General features: G+C 36.9%; 1 protein-coding gene across 1 annotated transcript; it reads right to left on the bottom strand.

Moving 5' to 3' along the window:
- Positions 1–662: 662 nt before the first annotated feature.
- On the bottom strand, positions 663–1,602 carry LOC137730694 (secreted RxLR effector protein 161-like). Its single transcript, XM_068469659.1, has one exon. The coding sequence runs from the start codon at positions 1,600–1,602 to the stop codon at positions 874–876; it is 729 nt and encodes a 242-aa protein (XP_068325760.1). The 3' UTR covers positions 663–873.
- Positions 1,603–24,323: the final 22,721 nt, after the last annotated feature.

The raw sequence follows: 24,323 nt of genomic DNA, 5'->3' as shown, positions 1-24,323 counted from the left end.
CCCAAGCTAAGTAGAAGTGGTTGGAGAACCTATCCAGTTACAACTACAATGCAATACGGTCCTTCTCTAATACAATACTCTTAATCACATTGTTTAAGTGATAGTTTGTTTCATGTCTACTATCCAATGTGATACTTCTCTATATGATTCAATTGAATAAGATTTGGAACAAGCTTCCTTAGTCATATTCATATGCTTTGGCCAAAGACTCTCGAATCATATCTTAGAGTATTCTCCTTCCACCATGGAAGGTTAGAGATCCCTTGTTGTGCATTCATATGCCTACATGACTAGATAGCTTGACCCCAACAATGCCGTGGACACTCCAATGGAATTCCGTTGACATAATCAAAGATCAAGGACCTAACCATTAGACATCAATGATGCCTCAGGTCAAAGGACTACTTTGCATATTGCAACTATCGAGTTCTCACATGACATGTATGTTCGAACTCTCATTTGATCGTTGTTCAGTGTACTCGATTACTCTTTCGAGCACCTATGTGTTTGCCTTAGTGTCCAACACCAAATGACTTGAGACTAGTTCATACTCACGCTTGAGTCGACATAACACATACTAACCTTAGCGAATTGTCAATGCCCAATTGGCAATCCTATGGCTAGGAACGTTTTAGGAATGAACATAAGAGAAAGGTCTCGTTAATTTAACTAACTTAAATCACTTGTCTCTTAGATCAAATACATTCCTTGGATTCCCTTATTGCTTAAACACAAGATACTATAAATAGTGATTAACAATAAGCTTTGCCCTCTATTAAACATATAAAAGTTTAACACAATAAGTATTCCAAAAAGCTATTACATCAAATGAGTGGCTTTGTGGGCATACTTCCAACAATCTCCCACTTGCACTCAAAGCCATCCTCCCATGTATCTAATACCCATCTTTTCCATATGGTGGTCAAGTTGGATTTGAGATATTGGCTTCGTTAGTGGATCTGCTACGTTATCGGCTGAAGCAACTTTGAGGATGTTAACTTTCCCCTCGGCAGCATATCTTCTAATGATATTAAAGCGCCTATCAAAATGCTTGTTCTTTTGATGTGCCCTGGGTTCCTTGGCTTGAGCTATCGCCCCACTATTATCACAGTACAAAGTTACTGGTGATGTAATGGTTGGAACCACTCCAAGTTCAGTGATGAACTTCTTCATCCAGAACGCTTCTTTGCCGGCTTCAGCTGCAGCGACATATTCAGCCTCTGTCGTGGAATCAGCAATTACACTTTGTTTCTTGCTTTTCCAGCTGACAGCCCCACCATTCAGAGTGAATACATATCCGGAGTTGGAACTTCTATCATCGACGTCAGATTGGAAATCTGCGTCTGTATAGCCTTCCACTCGCAACTCTGTCGCTCCTCCATAAACGAGGAACATGTCCTTAGTTCTTCTTAAGTACTTAAGGACCGTCTTGACAGCTGCCCAGTGTTCTGATCCTGGGTTAGATTGATATCGACTAGTAATGCTCACAGCATATGCGATATCAGGCCTTGTGCATATCATGGCATACATAAGACTTCCTATGGCGGAAGCATAAGGAATCATATTCATATGCCGTATCTCTTCAGGAGTCTTAGGTCCCATGGACTTAGAAAGATGAATTCCATGTCCTACAGGAAGAATACCTTTCTTAGATTGCTCCATCTGGAACCTACTTAGCACCTTATCAATGTACATAGATTGGGATAATCCAATTAATTTTCTGGATCTATCACGATAGAGCTTTATCCCAAGTACATAAGATGCATCTCCTAAATCTTTCATGTGGAAGGTTTTGGACAACCACACTTTTACAGAAGAAAGTACTGCAGTGTCATTCCCGAATAGTAATATGTCATCTACATATAACACTAGGAATACAACTGCTTCCCCAACGACTTTTTGATAAACACAATTGTCGTCTTCGTTTTGAGTAAAACCAAACGATGTGATTTCAGTATCAAAAACGAATGTTCCAGCTCCTGGAGGCTTGCTTAAGTCCATAAATGGACCTCTGAAGCTTGCATACCTTAGTCTTTTCAGACTTGGACACGAAACCTTCGGGTTGAGCCATATAAAGCTCTTCCTCTAGGTAGCCGTTCAGAAAGGCTGTCTTCACGTCCATTTGCCGGATTTCATAATCATGGTACACAGCTATAGCAAGCAAAATCCGAATGGACTTAATCATGGCTACAAGAGAGAAAGTTTCTTCATAGTCAATCCCTTCTCGTTGCCTGTAACCTTTGGCTACTAGTCTAGCCTTATAAGTCTCCACGTTCCCATCAACGCCTATCTTCCTCTTGAATACCCATTTATTTCCAACAGGTACTATACATTCTAGAGGGTCTACAAGAGTCCAGACCTGATTTTGATACATGGAATCCATCTCGGATTTCATGGCCTCATGCCATCTCTTTGAATCAATGTCGGACATTGCTTCAGTAAAGTCCCTAGGGTCCTCCTTTGTGTCATTGTCACCTAGAAGGTGCAATTCCGCAAATTCATTGTCTAAGCCATACCTCTTAGGTGGCTTACTAACCCGTTCAGATCTACGTGGAGCTAGGGGTTCAGGAATAGGGTTGTCAACATGTCGTGTGCTTGTTTGTGGTTCATCATTAATCTCATTAATTTCCATCATTTTACTTATAGTTCCTTTGAGAACAAATTGTTCCTCAAGAAACATAGCAGTTCTGGCGACAAAGACTTTCTGGTCGTCAGGATGGTAGAACTCATATCCCATAGTTTCTCTAGGATATCCCACAAAATAGCACCTTACTGATCTCGCTTCAAGCTTAGTAGCTTCAAGCTTCTTGACATATGCTTCACAACCCCAAATCTTAATATGCTTAAGACTTGGCTTTATGCCATATCTCATAGGGCGTTTGTGAAACTGATTTGGAAGGTACTCTATTAAGCAAGTAAGCTGCTGTATATAGAGCGTATCCCCAGAATGTTACTGGTAGATCAACGGAACTCATCATAGAACGAACCATGTTCATCAAGGTTCGATTTCTCCTTTCAGAAACTCCATTAAGTTGTGGAGTTCCCGGTGGAGTCCACTGTGATATTATTCCACACTCTTTGAGATAATCTAGGAACTCATTACTCAGATATTCACCCCCTCGATCTGATCTTAGGATCTTTATCTGTTTCCCAGTTTGCTTCTCAACTTCATTCTTGAATTCTTTGAACCTTTCAAAGGATTCTGACTTGTACTTCATAAGATACACATAGCCATACCGAGAGTGATCGTCGGTGAATATGATATAGTAGGAGAAGCCTCACCTCGACGTAGTAGACATAGGTCCACATACGTCAGTGTGGATTAACCCTAGAATTTCAGTGGCACGCTCTCCTTTCCTAGTGAATGGAGATTTGGTCATCTTCCTTTTCAAGCAACATTCACAAGTACCCATCTGGTCATTACCTAACGGGCGGAAATATCCGTCTTTCGACATCTTGCGAATCTTATCAAGGTTCACATGTCCAAGTTTAAGATGCCACATCTTTTCTTGATTAACTTTTTCTCTAGCCCTTTTGGGTATTGAGGTATTCCCGTTTTCAATACAGTGCAAACCACTATTCGTCTCTTGGTGAAAAAGTCCCTCTATCATATTACCATGAGAGATAATACGACCGTTCAAGTATAAAGTGCAACTCATTTTGTCAAACAATACTGAGTGCCCATCTCGTAAAAGCTTAGAGATAGAAATCAAATTCTTTATACATGAAGGAAAATATAAACAATTTTTAAGTTCCAAGACTTCCCCAGAGGGTAGTTTAAGCATATAGGTGCCTATTGCTTTTGCAGAGATTTTAGTGCCGTTCCCAACTCGCACAACTATCTCCCCATTGCGCATTGTCTTGCTCTCTGCTAGTCCCTGCATCGTATTACAGATATGTTGACTAGCGCCTGAATCAAATATCCAGGAATTGGAGCTCACTGTAAAAGCACTTTCTATGACCGAAATAGTGTCTTCAAAAGTTCGTGTCATAAGGCTCGCAATGCGCACCCTGTATTTCTTCTTCCAACGTTCATCTTTTCCACAATGAAAACATGTTCCTTTGGATTTCTTTGCCTTCTTCTTATGTAACCTTTTCCTTGTTTTTGCATTCTCACTCCCACTGTCCTTTTTGAAACATTTTTCAAATTTACAGCACATGTCAATCATCTCGTTAAAAGTATGATCGAATCTATTCACTTTATAGTTTACAATAAACTTAGTGAAATCATCCGAGAGATATGCAAGGAAAAAGTCTTGGGCCATTTTGTCAAGTATAATGGTGGGTAGTATTTTAGGCATGTCGTTAACTACATAACATAATAGAAATCGTATTAGATTGTTGAGTACCTACTTGATTGGGTCTTGAATCAAATAGTACCACCCACTATTTTTGGCAAATTCCATATCCCTCAATAGAATCCAAGAGTTATGTTGAACTCTTAGCGGGGTATGGGAGACTCACCATTACCAAGCCCACCTCACGATGATACGATATCGGTTAGCAAAAATAATGATGAGAGAATAACACTTTACTCATTTACAACTCTTGTAATTACCCATCTAGTTTGGCCTCTAGAGAATGTGGGCTCACGATGATACGATATCGGCACCATTGCACTTAGTTAAGTTATTCCCACCATGCTTAGTTCATGAAGGGGTTCAAGAATAGCCTCACAATGATATGATATCGGCCATCCTCATTGCCTACACTTACCTCATCATATGTTTATGGACTCCTCCTGAGTGTAAGCATGCACTTTGTACTCCCCCATGATAGGGTGAAGCCGGAGTACAAGTCACAAACGATTGGAGCCCACCACGGTAGAAGTGTTGGAAATGTGCCCTAAAACCAATCATATGATGATACTTTACGGACATTTCACAAAGTTAAACTAATGTAGTTTAAATGTAAAGGGCAAAGATTATTGTTTGAGCCGTCTCATATAAATGTTATATGCTTAAACGATAAGTCCAAGGAATATGTGATTGAAAGAATGCGATCTAAAGAAGTTAGATTCATGAGACCATTCTTTCGTTGACACATCCTAAATGTTCCTGATCATAGGATTGTCAATTGGGCATTGACAATCCGTTAAGATCAGTACGTGCTATGTCTTCTCTTAGGGAGAGTGACTAGTCTCGAGTCATTGGTGTGTGTGACATCAAGACAAGTACGTAGGTGCTCAATAGAGAATGAGTTCACTGAACACGATCAACGAAGAGTTCTCATATTCATGTCACATGAGAACTCATGGTTGGGATAATGCAAATTAGTCTTTTGACCTGAGGCATCACAGTTGTCTTGTGGTTAGGTCCTTAATCTTTGATTATGTCAAAGTCACTCCATCAGGAGGGTGTCCACGGCATCGTTGGGGTTAAGCCACTTAGCCATGGAGGCAAGTGAATGCGCAACAAGGGATCTCTAACCTTCAAACTGTTTGAGGGAGAATACTCTATGATATGATTAAGAATCTTTGGCCAAAGTATGAATGAGATTTAGGAATGTGTTCCAAATCACATTCAAGGTAATCATATAAGCACAACACTCACATTGGATAGTAGACATGAATAAACTATCAAACCAAACAATGTGGTCAAGAGTATTGTATTAGAGAAAGACCGTATTGCATTTGTAATCCTAAAAACTGAATAGGTTCTCCACCTCTTCTGATTAGCTTGGGTAACCATGACATGCTGCTAGGCGTCAACCATGGTTTGTGGAAGCCCTAAAAGTGTATTATCACTAACGGGAGAATTGAAAGTAAGTTTCAATTCACAATCGATTAGAAATAGTTTTAATCGCCCACTGCCTCGCTAAAAGGAACCTAATGGATCGTTCACCGAGTAAGGTAGAGTTTGAAGAAACAACGGAGATGAGTAAGAATAATTAAATGGTTTAATTATTTATCTAAGGCTAGGATTAATTAATATGTTAATTAATCAAACGAATAAGTTCGTTAAAGACCTCGGGTTAGTTTTGGGCCACAAGGCCCAATGGGATTTGAATGTCAAGCCCATTAACTCAAGTTGTATGACAACTTGAATAAACAAAGGGCTTGAAAGCCCAATAAACCCTATAGGCCGGCCATGTTAGAAGAATAGGGCTTTTGGTCCATTAGGTCACTTATTTGAAGGGACTATATAAAGGACTTTATAGCCTAAAATTCATTAAGGGTTGTTTTTGGGGAAAGGATGAGAACACAAGCTCTCCTTTCTCTCTAAAATTTCGGCCACCTTGGAGGGATCATCTAGCAATCAAACTCCTCCAAGGTCACTCATTTCTTCTTCATTATGCCTTGGTGATGAATCATTAGAGGTTCTCAATTTTGGGAACTTTGGAGAAACCTTTTTCATCCATCCAAATCCATAGATCTAAGATGCAAGGAATGAAGGCCCTCTCTTTGGGTGATCAGCCTTTGTTTAAATACAAAGAGGAATCTACAAAGGTATATATTTCAACTCACTTTGTTTTGAGTTGATTATTGGTTCACCATTTTACTAGGCTTTGAACATTCATGGGTAATGTTTTGTTTTTAAGTGCATGCTAGCATGATTCCGCCTTTAATTTGTTAATTGCATGCTAATAATGTTGCTTAAATGAACATGTCATCTTCCAAAATAATCCTTCAAGTGGTATCAGAGCCTAGGCCTAGTTTATGGTGGATCCTTTTGGGTTTTGTGATTTTTCATATTTTGTGATTTAAGTGTTGTAATGTTACAAGCTTTGTTCTTGCTTTGAATATAAATTTTGCTTGAAAATTTAGCATCTCAAATGTTGTAGATGTATTTCATTAAAGCATGAATAATGGAACTAAAAGTTGGTGCCAAGTGTTTTGGGATTTTCGGCCAAATCCAAAGGGTGATTTTTTGGGTTCTTGTTAGTCTTGTTAAAATGGTTTTAAAGTGCTTTTTGGAACCCCTAAGTACCCTAGGATATTAACCTTCTTTTGAGTTGTGAAAATTTGAGTTTTTGGTGAAAGAAAACATCCATGGAGCTATTATGAGTTTTCATGTATGTTCTTCATATTTCTTGAAGTTCTTACCAAGAACAAAAAGTTTTGAAGTTTTGATTCAAAAGTTTTATGTTTTTCATAAAGTTTTGTTTTTCAAATGGTGGGTGATAGTTATTGGTGAGATGTGACTAAAAGAATTTTAAAGTTTTATAAAAAACATTTTCTTACAAACCATCAAAGTCACCTTTGTCTCACCTACCAAAAACCACTTACAAAACTTTAGATTTTTTCAATTTTTCAACACTATGGCCGGCCACCTTTGGTAAAAGGTGTTGGAGGGACTTTTGTGCAATTATATAAAGTTTTGATACTTTTGTGTATTTGCATTTTGACCCCAAAAGTTTTTGTTTTAACAAAGTGACCCAAATTGTTGTGGTCATTGTTTTTGGCCCAAAACAAAATGAGAACAAAAATTGTTTTGTCTCTTTAATGAGAATTTGATTTTCATTATATTTAGTTCCATTTAAATCAATTCTATGGATCCAAAAACCAAATGATAATTGTTACATTCAATTTAATTAGTTAAAGTGTTAATTAATTAAAGGGTGATTATGAACCTTAGCCTACGATAATTGAGCTATGTGAATGGCCGTTTCAAATTTGTTTGAACCATGGGAATGAGTAGATTAGATTTTGGTTGTAATTTGATTTGATCAAATGTTGTAAAAGGGCATAAGCTCTTCTTTACTTTAAAGTAATTAGTTATATTCAATTGTTGTAAAGAGCATAAGCTCATATTTACTTTGAAGTACTTCTTTCTTGCTTTATTTGATATGCATGAAATGAAGTAGTTGGGTCCAACGCCCTAAGATAACACGCCTTAATGTGATTAAACGCGTAACTAAAATCAATCTCCATCCCTAGTCCGAGATTCAACACAAGGCTCGTGTTGGATCTAATCAAAGGTTCATAGTCATCCTAAGGCCCTAAGGCAACTATATAGTCCATCAATGAATGCAAACCTTATGTTAGTAGTATCATATACTCTTGCTTTAAAAACCGTTTTAAAAACTTAGTGGGAGTATTATATACAACTAAATCAATCATATGGACCAATAGTTGTAATAGGACCAAAATTGTTTTAATTATGATTAAAATGAATATATATATGTGATGAGACCTAAAACCCTCAACAAACCATTATTAAGTTGATAAGTGAGAGATGCTTTGAATATCTCTTCGTGGCCTTCCACCGTGGTGGGCTTCAATCGTTTGTGACTTGTACACCGGCTTCACCCTATCATGGGGGAGTACAAAGTGCATGCTTACACTCAGGAGGAGTCCATAAACATATGATGAGGTAAGTGTAGGCAACGAGGATGGCCGATATCATATCATTGTGAGGCTATTCTTGAACCCCTTCATGAGCTAAGCATGGTGGGAATAACTTAACTAAGTGCAATGGTGCCAATATCGTATCATCGTGAGGCCACATTCTCTAGAGGCCAAACTAGATGGGTAATTACAAGAGTTGTAAATGAGTAAAGTGTTATTCTCTCATCATTATTTTTGCTACCCGATATCGTATCATCGTGAGGTGGGCTTGGTAATGGTGAGTCTCCCATACCCCGCTAAGAGTTCAACAAAACTCTCGAATTCCGATGAGGGATATGGAATTTGCCAAAAATAGTGGGTGGTGCTATTTGATTTAAAGACCCGAATCAAATGGCTTAAAATCAATCAATTTATATTCGTTATGTATTTGTTTACCAATATATTTGCAAACGCTATCCAAAACTTGACAAAGAAAAGCCGAATGCTTTAATTTCCGGACTTAGTTCTACAATCCCATAGATTGTCTTTAATGGCTTGTAGATGTAACTAAGTAGTCTCATCCTCACAATCTTCCTATTGATAATGTATCATTGGAAGAATATGTTAGATAATTCTAACATGAGAAGCACAACCCTTTTAATGTCATAATTCTTCAAATACAAATTGTTGTATGAAGAAATAAGAGTTGCTTTGAACAACCCTTAATCAACACAAACTTTAGTGCTTGTTTCTTTGTTACATAAACAAGGAACTTTTGAAGTAAGCACAAGGGCATGGACGCTTTATGTGCCATGATTCTTCACTTACAAATTGTTGTATGAAGAAATGAGAGTTGCCTTGAACAACTCTTGAAAGTTTGTAATTATGTTTAGAACATAATGGTTGGTTGACAAAAATAGTCCATCAACATGGACTTATGATGATTTTGAATCATTGAGTGTTGAAGTGTTAAACCACTTAACGAGACGGAAATTAGGCAAGGACTTCACCTTTGTGTCCCTATCCTAATGGTTCACTAAGTTTATTGTAAACTATATAGTGAACAATAACCACACACTCTCCAAATTGTTTGATGTGTATAACACAATTGAAATAAGTTTCAAGAGAGATAGTGGGAATTTAGGGACCATGACTATTGTAGTCAAAGGAGAAGTCAAATGAAGAAGGCAAAATAACTCCAAGGGAACAAACTTTCTTTATGAAAGGATGGACATTGGAAGGGGTATTTGCAAGAAATGTCTTGCAAGTGTCAAGAACACACCTTTCGAAGGTGTTGTAATAAGTTCTTGAAATAGTTCAAAACAGTTGGTTCTTCTACTTGAATGCTTGATTCCGTATTAGTAACTATGTTTTACAATTGTTGTAAAAGTGTGCTAATAAAAAGTAGAAGATTAATGAGAGAAGAGAAAGTACTTCACATTCGGCAAGTGAATAAAATATAGATCTCTGCGAAAGCGGATTGTACTTACTTCCTCATATGAACTACCAAAGAAATTGGAAAATACTAAAGATTGTCTTTACATTCCAATTTTAAGGAACTTAAATCCGTCACTATAGTAGAGATGGATAAATGTTTTGTTTGACAAAACATTGTTCTTTATTAATCAATAATTAGATTATTGTAATTTAATTGGTTGTCTCTATAGTAGAGATGATGTGGTAGTTTAACTGTTTAGAATACGATGATGCTTAAAACCCAAAAGGTTGCAAGGTAGTGACTAATCCCAACTGAGTTGTGATACCTCTAAAACATAAGTTACGAGTTGGTCATAGATGGATGCTTTGGATCGTTAGATCCGGATCCAATACCTTCTTGTTAAAATTGTATAGAGGTGAAATGTTCGAATCTTTATTCTTTTGGAAAGAAGAAAGAATCACAAAGTTGTTGAGGTTAATTCACTTAGATGTTAGTGGCACTTGTCCACAACATAATACTACTCATGTTGTATGACATTCACCGAAGATCACTCTCGGTTGGACTATAGTTTATTTTGAATAAACACAAGTCCGAATACTTTGCAAAAGATTTCAAAGAATTCAAGAAATGTAAGTAGATGAGTAAGACGTCTAAAGTATTTACCTCCTTAGATTTGATCCAAGGAAAAAGTAACACTTTAGATTAATTTCCTTGAAAAATATCAAGGAAAGTAGCATCGTAAGATAATGAATTTCTCCATTAGGAGAAGAATGAACATGAATAAGATTTAGTTCTTTGGACATTATCAATTACCCATATATATATGATATATACTTCTAAGACAACCTAGTTCCTATACCACAAGCTCCAAGGTAGTCCAGAAGGATTTATAAACCATCTCAGTTGAATGGTTTGAACTTTATGACTATGTCATAGAGTTGCACCTCTTAATTCGAAAGAAATAAGAATGAAAATCCTTATGACTACATTGAGTGTATATACGATATATACTCAAGGAAATGGTAAAGTACCATTTGACCCGAAATAATGAAACCTTCACAGCTAATTGGTAGCTTAAGGTGACTACACTCAAAGAGAATGGTTGACTTTGAAGAAACCATCTTTGACGTAGTCTTGGTTTCAATTAATTCGAAGATTGCTAGCTACAACTAAATAGTGATTTAATGTTTGGACATAATATGGGTTTCCGAAACCATTATTAAGATAGTCTTGATAATATATGTCTAAAACTATAAATCACAAGACAGGTTAGTTGTAGAGATCCATCCATCATGGATCTTAGCAAGCTAGTGGGAGCTATAAGCGTCTTATGAGAAAAGATCAATTGTTTGATTTCTCATAAAGATGTAAATGAATCTTTTGTTTACTAGGTTTACAAAAGATTAGTGGGAGTTAATCGTATTCCTAAAATTAAATATATATATATATATATATGATATATTAATTTTTGGAAATGAAAAGAGTACTTCTTCGTTAAAGTTATTCTATAACGATAGAATGTATATGGGAGATATAGTCTATATAATGGAATGGAAATCTATAATGATATATTTCAAGATATAATTGGATTATATCAATCCCTAAAATAGACAAGAGATGCTAGGAAGTTTCTCATTTGATGATAAACTTCAATTAGAATGACAATTCTAGTGAGACTAGGAAGTTGTTCTTCTCAAAGGGAATGTACCCTTTGACTCCCAAAGAAATAATGCGTAAATAGAATCCTTTATGCATAAGCAGAAAGGTGATTTATGTATTTCATATTGTATGAAAAACATTGATATAAGATGTACCTAGAAAGGTACAAGACAATATCAGTGCAAGCCCAGGATCAGAACCATGGCAACTGTCAAGTGAGTCCTTAAGTATTTGAGAAATACTAAAGGATATATTACTCAATAATTGAGAAAGAATTAGAGTAACGTAATGGAAGCGTAAATGTATTAGATTATGAATCTAATCCATCATTGGATATTTCTTCATTATGAATGAAGAGATAAACAGATATCTCTTTATTATGACTAAAAGGATATTTGGATGGAAACATTAAAGTAATGACTTTAGTGTGTTCCATTATGAATGCAAAATATATTGCCATATAGAAGTTTACAACAATGTTGTTTGGATGGGAAAGTTCATTTATGAACTCTCTATTCGGTTCCAACCAGAAAGTGTATGACACTAATGGGGCGATAGCTCAAGCCAGGGAATCAAGGTCTCATCAAGGTCCGAACTCAAATGAGAGACTGAACCACATGATTGGGAATCATGAATAATGGTGACGTCGTTATTCTCAAGGTTGCTTCTATGGATAACATATAGATATCCATCTTGTTTAGGCCTACTACTCAGCCATTTATGAAATGAATTACAGAAGAGGTATCATCACTGATAACCAAGCTGATTGGCTCTAGTGCAAGTGGGAGATTGTTGGAAATGTGCCCTAAAACCAATCATATGATGATACTTTACGGACATTTCACAAAGTTAAACTAATGTAGTTTAAATGTAAAGGGCAAAGATTATTGTTTGAGCCGTCTCATATAAATGTTATATGCTTAAACGATAAGTCCAAGGAATATGTGATTGAAAGAATGCGATCTAAAGAAGTTAGATTCATGAGACCATTCTTTCGTTGACACATCCTAAATGTTCCTGATCATAGGATTGTCAATTGGGCATTGACAGTCCGTTAAGATCAGTACGTGCTATGTCTTCTCTCAGGGAGAGTGACTAGTCTCGAGTCATTGGTGTGTGTGACATCAAGACAAGTACGTAGGTGCTCAATAGAGAATGAGTTCACTGAACACGATCAACGAAGAGTTCTCATATTCATGTCACATGAGAACTCATGGTTGGGATAATGCAAATTAGTCTTTTGACCTGAGGCATCACAGTTGTCTTGTGGTTAGGTCCTTAATCTTTGATTATGTCAAAGTCACTCCATCAGGAGGGTGTCCACGGCATCGTTGGGGTTAAGCCACTTAGCCATGGAGGCAAGTGAATGCGCAACAAGGGATCTCTAACCTTCAAACTATTTGAGGGAGAATACTCTATGATATGATTAAGAATCTTTGGCCAAAGTATGAATGAGATTTAGAAATGTGTTCCAAATCACATTCAAGGTAATCATATAAGCACAACACTCACATTGGATAGTAGACATGAATAAACTATCAAACCAAACAATGTGGTCAAGAGTATTGTATTAGAGAAAGACCGTATTGCATTTGTAATCCTAAAAACTGAATAGGTTCTCCACCTCTTCTGATTAGCTTGGGTAACCATGACATGCTGCTAGGCGTCAACCATGGTTTGTGGAAGCCCTAAAAGTGTATTATCACTAACGGGAGAATTGAAAGTAAGTTTCAATTCACAATCGATTAGAAATAGTTTTAATCGCCCACTGCCTCGCTAAAAGGAACCTAATGGATCGTTCACCGAGTAAGGTAGAGTTTGAAGAAACAACGGAGATGAGTAAGAATAATTAAATGGTTTAATTATTTATCTAAGGCTAGGATTAATTAATATGTTAATTAATCAAACGAATAAGTTCATTAAAGACCTCGGGTTAGTTTTGGGCCACAAGGCCCAATGGGATTTGAATGTCAAGCCCATTAACTCAAGTTGTATGACAACTTGAATAAACAAAGGGCTTGAAAGCCCAATAAACCCTATAGGCCGGCCATGTTAGAAGAATAGGGCTTTTGGTCCATTAGGTCACTTATTTGAAGGGACTATATAAAGGACTTTATAGCCTAAAATTCATTAAGGGTTGTTTTTGGGGAAAGGATGAGAACACAAGCTCTCCTTTCTCTCTAAAATTTCGGCCACCTTGGAGGGATCATCTAGCAATCAAACTCCTCCAAGGTCACTCATTTCTTCTTCATTATGCCTTGGTGATGAATCATTAGAGGTTCTCAATTTTGGGAACTTTGGAGAAACCTTTTTCATCTATCCAAATCCATAGATCTAAGATGCAAGGAATGAAGGCCCTCTCTTTGGGTGATTAGCCTTTGTTTAAATACAAAGAGGAATCTACAAAGGTATATATTTCAACTCACTTTGTTTTGAGTTGATTATTGGTTCACCATTTTACTAGGCTTTGAACATTCATGGGTAATGTTTTGTTTTTAAGTGCATGCTAGCATGATTCCGCCTTTAATTTGTTAATTGCATGCTAATAATGTTGCTTAAATGAACATGTCATCTTCCAAAATAATCCTTCAGGAAGGCCTACGAAGAAATGTTCAAAACATCTCTCGTTTATCAACTTAATATTCGTTTGTTGAGGGAGTAGTTTTGGGCTACATCAAAAATCATTTTAATCATATTAAAAGAACATGGCCCTATCATAACTATTGGTCCAAGTTAATATGATTTAGTAGCATATAATACTCCCACTGTTTCGTTGAAACAAGCGAGACTATATGGAACTACTAACGAACGCATAGCATCCTCATATGGACTATATAGTCATATTAGGTTTTAGGATGATTATGAACCGTTTGATTTGATCCAACACGAGCCTTGTGTTGGACCTTGGGTTTAAGGTAGATAGTTGTTGATTTTAGTTACGTGTTTAATCCAATTAAACCGTTATTTCCTATTGGGCGTTGGACCCAACTATTCCAATTTGCATACATATAAACAAAGAGGAATACATGAAATAATAAGAAGGGCTTATGCCCTTTTACAACACAAATAATGGGCTTATGCCCTTTACAACAAATTGAAGGACTTATGCCCAATACAACAACTTGAATTAATCAAATTACATTCAAATCTACATTATTTAAAACCCAAGCATTCATAATGTAAATCGGCCAATCACATAGCTCAATTATCGAGGCCTTTGGTTCATAATCACCCTTTTCTTAATTAACTAAATTAACTAAGAAAGCAACTTTAAACAATTGGGTTTTGGATCCATAGAATTGATTTAAATGGAACTAAATATAATGAAAATCAAATTCTCATTAAAGAGACAAAACAATTTTTGTTCTCATTTTGTTTTGGGCCAAAAACAATGACCACAACAATTTGGGTCACTTTGTTAAAACAAAAACTTTTGGGGTCAAAATGCAAATACACAAAAGTATCAAAACTTTATATAATTGCACAAAAGTCCCTCCAACACCTTTTACCAAAGGTGGCCAGCCATAGTGTTGAAAAATTGAAAAAAAACTAAAGTTTTGTAAGTGGTTTTTGGTAGGTGAGACAAAGGTGACTTTGATGGTTTGTAAGAAAATGTTTTTTTTTATAAAACTTTAAAATTCTTTTAGTCACATCTCACCAATAACTATCACCCACCATTTGAAAAACAAAACTTTATGAAAAACATAAAACTTTTGAATCAAAACTTCAAAACTTTTTGTTCTTGGTAAGAACTTCAAGAAATATGAAGAACATACATGAAAACTCATAATAGCTCCATGGATGTTTTCTTTCACCAAAAACTCAAATTTTCACAACTCAAAAGAGGGTTAATATCCTAGGGTACTTAGGGGTTCCAAAAAGCACTTTAAAACCATTTTAACAAGACTAACAAGAACCCAAAAAATCACCCTTTGGATTTGGCCGAAAATCCCAAAACACTTGGCACCAACTTTTTGTTCCATTATTCATGCTTTAATGAAATACATCTACAACATTTGAGATGCTAAATTTTCAAGCAAAATTTATATTCAAAGCAAGAACAAAGCTTGTAACATTTACAACACTTAAATCACAAAATATGAAAAATCACAAAACCCAAAAGGATCCACCATAAACTAGGCCTAGGCTCTGATACCACTTGAAGGAAAATTTATGTCCTAGCTAAGAACATGTAAAGAACATTTGAATACATAGGCAAACTATTAACAAATTAAAGTAGGCATGCATCCAAAAACAATTCATAAAACCCATGACTTTCAAAGCCTAGTATATGGTGAACCATAAGACTCTTTAACAATATTAAAGAGAATAAGAATTTAGAGATTCTTTACCCTTGAAGCTCATCCTTGATTGCACAAGGGATTCACCCAAGTGGAGGGCCTTCAAGTCACCTCCTTGCTCCTTGGATCTTCCTTGTGATTTCCTCCCTTTTAGTGCTCCTTTTCTTCTTTGAGGATTTGAGGATTTGTTCTCCAAAACACAAAAGGTTTGGTGTCTCTAAGTCTCCACACCAAAGATGTAGTGTGAAGATGAAATGGATGACTTAGGGAAGAATAGATTGCTAGATGTTCCTCCCCTAAGTGGCCGGCCTCTATGTAGAAAATGAGAGAATATGTTTCACCCAAATTCAATTAGAAAACCCTAATGTGAAACAAAGCTATAATGTTGATTTTATACTTCATTTCATGTGAGTGGCAAACTTGTAATTAATACAAGTTTGCTACCCCTCACCCTTATGGCCGGCCATATGTTGTTATTGGGCTTAATTGCCCATATTGTTTTAGTTGTCATACAACTTAAACATAATGGGCCTTGTGGACCAAAACGTTTTTGTGCCCCGAAGCCCAAAACTAACTTAAACGCCCAATACGAACGTTTCGTATAATTAATTAACTATTTAATTAATCTTGACCATTCTTCAATTAAACCATTTAATTGCTTATCCATTTCATATAATTTCTTCACTTATATCCTTACTCGGTGTACTATCCATTAGGTTCCAATTAACGAGGTAGTGGGCGATGTTACTCTTAACGATCGATTGTGAATTGAAACCACATTTCAATTCTCCCTTAAAATTAGTGTTTGCTAATCTTTAGGGCTTCCACAAACCATGGGTGACGCCTAGCAGCACGTCATGGTTACCCAAGCTAAGTAGAAGTGGTTGGAGAACCTATCCAGTTACAACTACAATGCAATACGGTCCTTCTCTAATACAATACTCTTAATCACATTGTTTAAGTGATAGTTTGTTTCATGTCTACTATCCAATGTGATACTTCTCTATATGATTCAATTGAATAAGATTTGGAACAAGCTTCCTTAGTCATATTCATATGCTTTGGCCAAAGACTCTCGAATCATATCTTAGAGTATTCTCCTTCCACCATGGAAGGTTAGAGATCCCTTGTTGTGCATTCATATGCCTACATGACTAGATAGCTTGACCCCAACAATGCCGTGGACACTCCAATGGAATGCCGTTGACATAATCAAAGATCAAGGACCTAACCATTAGACATCAATGATGCCTCAGGTCAAAGGACTACTTTGCATATTGCAACTATCGAGTTCTCACATGACATGTATGTTCGAACTCTCGTTTGATCGTTGTTCAGTGTACTCGATTACTCTTTCGAGCACCTATGTGTTTGCCTTAGTGTCCAACACCAAATGACTTGAGACTAGTTCATACTCAAAATTGAGTCGACATAACACATACTAACCTTAGCGGATTGTCAATGCCCAATTGGCAATCCTATGGCTAGGAACATTTTAGGAATGAACATAAGAGAAAGGTCTCGTTAATTTAACTAACTTAAATCACTTGTCTCTTAGATCAAATACATTCCTTGGATTCCCTTATTGCTTAAACACAAGATACTATAAATAGTGATTAACAATAAGCTTTGCCCTCTATTAAACATATAAAAGTTTAACACAATAAGTATTCCAAAAAGCTATTACATCAAATGAGTGGCTTTGTGGGCATACTTCCAAGTGTTATTAGTATGCATATGTATTCAAATGTTCTTACATGTTCTTAGCTAGGACATAAATTTTCCTTCAAGTGGTATCAGAGCCTAGGCCTAGTTTATGGTGGATCCTTTTGGGTTTTGTGATTTTTCATATTTTGTGATTTAAGTGTTGTAAATGTTACAAGCTTTGTTCTTGCTTTGAATATAAATTTTGCTTGAAAATTTAGCATCTCAAATGTTGTAGATGTATTTCATTAAAGCATGAATAATGGAACTAAAAGTTGGTGCCAAGTGTTTTGGGATTTTCGGCCAAATCCAAAGGGTGATTTTTTGGGTTCATGTTAGGCTTGTTAAAATGGTTTTAAAGTGCTTTTTGGAACCCCTAAGTACCCTAGGATATTAACCCTCTTTTGAGTTGTGAAAATTTGAGTTTTTGGTGAAAGAAAACATCCATGGAGCTATTATGAGTTTTCATGTATGTTCTTCATATTTCTTGAAGTTCTTACCAAGAACAAAAAGTTTTGAAGTTTTGATTCAAAAGTTTTATGTTTTTCATAAAGTTTGGTTTTTCAAATGGTGGGTGATAGTTATTGGTGAGATGTGACTAAAAGAATTTTAAAGTTTTATAAAAAACATTTTCTTACAAACCATCAAAGTCACCTTTGTCTCACCTACCAAAAACCACTTACAAAACTTCAGAATTTTTCAAATTTTCTCTCAAATGGCCGGCCACCCTTTAGAAAAAGGTGTTGGAGGGACTTTTGTGCAATTATATAAAGTTTTGATACTTTTGTGTATTTGCATTTTGACCCCAAAAGTTTTTGTTTTAACAAAGTGACCCAAATTGTTGTGGTCATTGTTTTTGGCCCAAAACAAAATGAGAACAAAAATTGTTTTGTCTCTTTAATGAGAATTTGATTTTCATTATATTTAGTTCCATTTAAATCAATTCTATGGATCCAAAAACCAATTGTTTAAAGTTGCTTTCTTAGTTAATTTAGTTAATTAAGAAAAGGGTGATTATGAACCAAAGGCCTCGATAATTGAGCTATGTGATTGGCCGATTTACATTATGAATGCTTGGGTTTTAAGTAATGTAGATTTGAATGTAATTTGATTAATTCAAGTTGTTGTATTGGGCATAAGTCCTTCAATTTGTTGTAAAGGGCATAAGCCCATTATTTGTGTTGTAAAAGGGCATAAGCCTTTCTTATTATTTGATGTATTCCTCTTTGTTTATATGTATGCAAATTGGAATAGTTGGGTCCAACGCCCAATAGGAAATAACAGTTTAATTGGATTAAACACGTAACTAAAATCAACAACTATCTACCTTAAACCCAAGGTCCAACACAAGGCTCGTGTTGGATCAAATCAAACGGTTCATAATCATCCTAAAACCTAAAACGACTATATAGTCCATATGAGGATGCAATGCGTTCGTTAGTAGTTCCATATAGTCTCGCTTGTTTCAACGAAACAGTGGGAGTATTATATGCTACTAATTCATATTAACTTGGACCAATAGTTGTGATAGGCCCATGTTCTTTTAATATGATGAAAATGTTTTTGATGTAGCCCAACACTGCTCCCTCAAATAAAATGGATATTAAGTTGATAAGCGAGAGATGCTTTGAACATCTCTTCGTAGGCCTTCCACCGTGGTGGGCTCCAATCGTTTGTGACTTGTACACCGGCTTCACCCTATCATGGGGGAGTACAAAGTGCATGCTTACACTCAGGAGGAGTCCATAAACATATGATGAGGTAAGTGTAGGCAACGAGGATAGCCAAAATCGTATCATCGTGAGGTTATTCTTGAACCCCTACACGAACTAAGCATGGTGGGAATAACTTAACTAAGTGCAATGGTGCCAACATCGTATCATCGTGAGGCAATGTTCTCTAGAGGCCAAACAAGATGGGTAATTACAAACGTTGTAAATGAGTAAAGCGTTATTCTCTCATCATTATTTTTGCTAACCAACATCGTATCATCGTGAGGTGGGCTTGGTAATGGTGAGTCTCCCATACCCCGCTAAGAGTTCAACATAACTCTCGGATTCTATTGAGGGATATGGAATTTGCCAAAAATAGCGGGTGGTACTATTTGATTCAAGACCCAATCAAGTAGTTAATCAACAATCTAATACGATTTCTGTTATGTTATGTAGTTAACGACATGCCTAAAATACTACCCACCATTATACTTGACAAAATGGCCCAAGACTTTTTCCTTGCATATCTCTCGGATGATTTCACTAAGTTTATTGTAAACTATAAAGTGAATAGATTCGATCATACTTTTAACGAGAAGATTGACATGTGCTGTAAATTTGAAAAATGTTTCAAAAAGGACAGTGGGAGTGAGAATGCAAAAACAAGGAAAAGGTTACATAAGAAGAAGGCAAAGAAATCCAAAGGAACATGCTTTCATTGTGGAAAGGATGAACGTTGGAAGAAGAAATACAGGGTGCGCATTGCGAGCCTTATGACACGAACTTTTGAAGAGACTATTTCGGTCATAGAAAGTGCTTTTACAGTGAGCTCCAATTCCTGGATATTTGATTCAGGCGCTAGTCAACATATCTGTAATACGATGTAGGGACTAGCAGAGAGCAAGACACTGCGCAATGGGGAGATAGTTGTGCGAGTTGGGAACGGCACTAAAATCTCTGCAAAAGCAATAGGCACCTATATGCTTAAACTACCCTCTGGGGAAGTCTTGGAACTTAAAAATTGTTTATATTTCCCTTCATGTATAAAGAATTTGATTTCTATCTCTAAACTTTTACGAGATGGGCACTCAGTATTGTTTGACAAAATGAGTTGCATTTTATACTTGAACGGTCGTATTATCTCTCATGGTAATATGATAGAGGGACTTTTTCACCTAGAGACGAATAGTGGGATGCACTGTATTGAAAGCGGGAATACCTCAAAACCCAAAAGGGCTAGAGAAGAAGTTAACCAAGAAAGGATGTGGCATCTTAAACTTGGACATGTGAACCTTGAAAAGATTCGCAAGATGTCGAAAGACGGATATGTCCGCCCATTAGGTAATGACCAGATGGGTATTTGTGAATGCTGTTTGAAAGGGAAGATGGCCAAATCTCCATTCACTGGGAAAGGAGAGCATGCCACTGAAATTCTAGGGTTAATCCACACTGACGTATGTGGACCTATGTCTACTATGTCGAGAGGAGGTTTCTCCTACTATATCACATTCACCGACGATCACTCTCGGTTTGGCTATGTGTATCTTATGAAGTACAAGTCAAAATCCTTTGAAAGGTTCAAAGAATTCAAGAATGAAGTTGAGAAACAAACTGGGAAACAGATAAAAATCCTAAGATCAGATCGAGGGGGTGAATATCTGAGTAATGAATTCCTAGATTATCTCAAAGAGTGTGGAATAATATCACAGTGGACTCCACCGGGAACTCCACAACTTAATGGAGTTTCTGAAAGGAGAAATCGAACCTTGATGAACATGGTTCATTCTATGATGAGTTCCGCTGATCTACCAGTAACATTCTGGGGATACGCTCTATATACAGCAGCTTACTTGCTTAATAGAGTACCTTCCAAATCAGTTTCACAAACGCCCTATGAGATATGGCATAAAGCCAAGTCTTAAGCATATTAAGATTTGGGGTTGTGAAGCATATGTCAAGAAGCTTGAAGCTACTAAGCTTGAAGCGAGATCAGTAAGGTGCTATTTTGTGGGATATCCTAGAGAAACTATGAGATATGAGTTCTACAATCCTGACGACCAGAAAGTCTTTGTCGCCAGAACTGCTATGTTTCTTGAGGAACAATTTGTTCTCAAAGGAACTATAAGTAAAACGATGGAAATTAATGAGATTAATGATGAACCACAAACAAGCACACGACATGTTGACAACCCTGTTCCTGAACCCCTAGCTCCACGTAGATCTGAACGGGTTGGTAAGCCACCTAAGAGGTATGGCTTAGACAATGAATTTGCGGAATTGCACCTTCTAGGTGACAATGACACAAAGGAGGACCCTAGGGACTACACTGAAGCAATGTCCGACATTGATTCAAAGAGATGGCATGAGGCCATGAAATCCGAGATGGATTCCATGTATCAAAATCAGGTCTGGACTCTTGTAGACCCTCCAGAAGGTATAGTACCTGTTGGAAATAAATGGGTATTCAAGAGGAAGATAGGCGTTGATGGGAACGTGGAGACTTATAAGGCTAGACTAGTAGCCAAAGGTTACAGGCAATGAGAAGGGATTGACTATGAAGAAACTTTCTCTCCTGTAGCCATGATTAAGTCCATTCGGATTTTGCTTGCTATAGCTGCGTACCATGATTATGAAATCTGGCAAATGGACGTGAAGACAGCCTTTCTGAATGGCTACCTAGAGGAAGAGCTTTATATGGCTCAACCCGAAGGTTTCGTGTCCAAGTCTGAAAAGACTAAGGTATGCAAGCTTCAGAGGTCCATTTATGGACTTAAGTAAGCCTCCAGGAGCTGGAACATTCGTTTTGATACTGAAATCAAATCGTTTGGTTTTACTCAAAACGAATACGACAATTGTGTTTATCAAAAAGTCGTTGGGGAAGCAGTTGTATTCCTAGTGTTATATGTAGATGACATATTACTATTCGGGAATGACACTGCAGTACTTTCTTCTATAAAAGTGTGGTAGTCCAAAACCTTTCACATGAAAGATTTAGGAGATGCATCTTATGTACTTGGGATAAAGCTCTATCGTGATATATCCAGAAAATTAATTGGATTATCCCAATCTATGTACATTGATAAGGTGCTAAGTAGGTTCCAGATGGAGCAATCTAAGAAAGGTATTCTTCCTGTAGGACATGGAATTCATCTTTCTAAGTCCATGGGACCTAAGACTTCTGAAGAGATACGGCATATGAATATGATTCCTTATGCTTCCGCCATAGGAAGTCTTATGTATGCCATGATATGCACAAGGCGTGATATCGCATATGCTGTGAGCATTACTAGTCGATATCAATCTAACCCAGGATCAGAACACTGGGCAGCTGTCAAGATGGTCCTTAAGTACTTAAGAAGAACTAAGGACATGTTCCTCGTTTATGGAGGAGCGACAGAGTTGCGAGTGGAAGGCTATACAGACGCAGATTTCCAATCTGACGTCGATGATAGAATTTCCAACTCAGGATATGTATTCACTCTGAATGGTGGGGCTGTCAGCTGGAAAAGCAAGAAACAAAGTGTAATTGCTGATTCCACGACAGAGGCTGAATATGTCGCTGCAGCTGAAGCCGGCAAAGAAGCGTTCTGGATGAAGAAGTTCATCACTGAACTTGGAGTGGTTCCAACCATTACATCACCAGTAACTTTGTACTGTGATAATAGTGGGGCGATAGCTCAAGCCAAGGAACCCAGGGCACATCAAAAGAACAAGCATTTTGATAGGCGCTTTAATATCATTAGAAGATATGCTGCCGAGGGGAAAGTTAACATCCTCAAAGTTGCTTCAGCCGATAACGTAGCAGATCCACTAACGAAGCCAATGTCTCAAATCCAACTTGACCGCCATATGGAAAAGATGGGTATTAGATACATGGGAGGATGGCTTTGAGTGCAAGTGGGAGATTGTTGGAAGTATGCCCACAAAGCCACTCATTTGATGTAATAGCTTTTTGGAATACTTATTGTGTTAAACTTTTATATGTTTAATAGAGGGCAAAGCTTATTGTTAATCACTATTTATAGTATCTTGTGTTTAAGCAATAAAGGAATCCAAGGAATGTATTTGATCTAAGAGACAAAGTGATTTAAGTTAGTTAAATTAACGAGACCTTTCTCTTATGTTCATTCCTAAAACGTTCCTAGCCATAGGATCGCCAATTGGGCATTGACAATCCGCTAAGGTTAGTATGTGTTATGTCGACTCAAGCGTGAGTATGAACTAGTCTCAAGTCATTTGGTGTTGGACACTAAGGCAAACACATAGGTGCTCGAAAGAGTAATCGAGTACACTGAACAACGATCAAACGAGAGTTCGAACATACATGTCATGTGAGAACTCGATAGTTGCAATATGCAAAGTAGTCCTTTGACCTGAGGCATCATTGATGTCTAATGGTTAGGTCCTTGATCTTTGATTATGTCAACGGCATTCCATTGGAGTGTCCACGACATTGTTGGGGTCAAGCTATCTAGTCATGTAGGCATATGAATGCACAACAAGGGATCTCTAACCTTCCATGGTGGAAGGAGAATACTCTAAGATATGATTCGAGAGTCTTTGGCCAAAGCATATGAATATGACTAAGGAAGCTTGTTCCAAATCTTATTCAATTGAATCATATAGAGAAGTATCACATTGGATAGTAGACATGAAACAAACTATCACTTAAACAATGTGATTAAGAGTATTGTATTAGAGAAGCACCGTATTGCATTGTAGTTGTAACTGGATAGGTTCTCCAACCACTTCTACTTAGCTTGGGTAACCATGACATGCTGCTAGGCGTCACCCATGGTTTGTGGAAGCCCTAAAGATTAGCAAACACTAATTTTAAGGGAGAATTGAAATGTGGTTTCAATTCACAATCGATCGTTAAGAGTAACATCGCCCACTACCTCGCTAATTGGAACCTAATGGATCGTACACCGAGTAAGGATATAAGTGAAGAAATTATATGAAATGGATAAGCAATTAAATGGTTTAATTGAAGAATGGTCAAGATTAATTAAATAGTTAATTAATTTTACGAAACGTTCGTATTGGGCGTTTAAGTTAGTTTTGGGCTTCGGGGCACAAAAACGTTTTGGTCCACAAGGCCCATTATGTTTAAGTTGTATGACAACTAAAACAAAATGGGCAATTAAGCCCAATAACAACATATGGCCGGCCATAAGGGTGAGGGGTAGCAAACTTGTATTAATTACAAGTTTGCCACTCACATGAAATGAAGTATAAAA

This window comes from Pyrus communis, chromosome 4 (assembly GCF_963583255.1).
Source record: "Pyrus communis chromosome 4, drPyrComm1.1, whole genome shotgun sequence".
Lineage (NCBI taxonomy): Eukaryota > Viridiplantae > Streptophyta > Magnoliopsida > Rosales > Rosaceae > Pyrus > Pyrus communis.
The sequence above is the reverse complement of the archived record's forward strand: the minus strand, read 5'-3'. Positions and strand labels throughout refer to the sequence as shown.

Excerpts from the sequence above, each read along its gene's own strand:
- LOC137730694 (XM_068469659.1), bottom strand. The coding sequence starts at position 1,602 with ATGGGACCTAAGACTCCTGAAGAGATACGGCATATGAATATGATTCCT.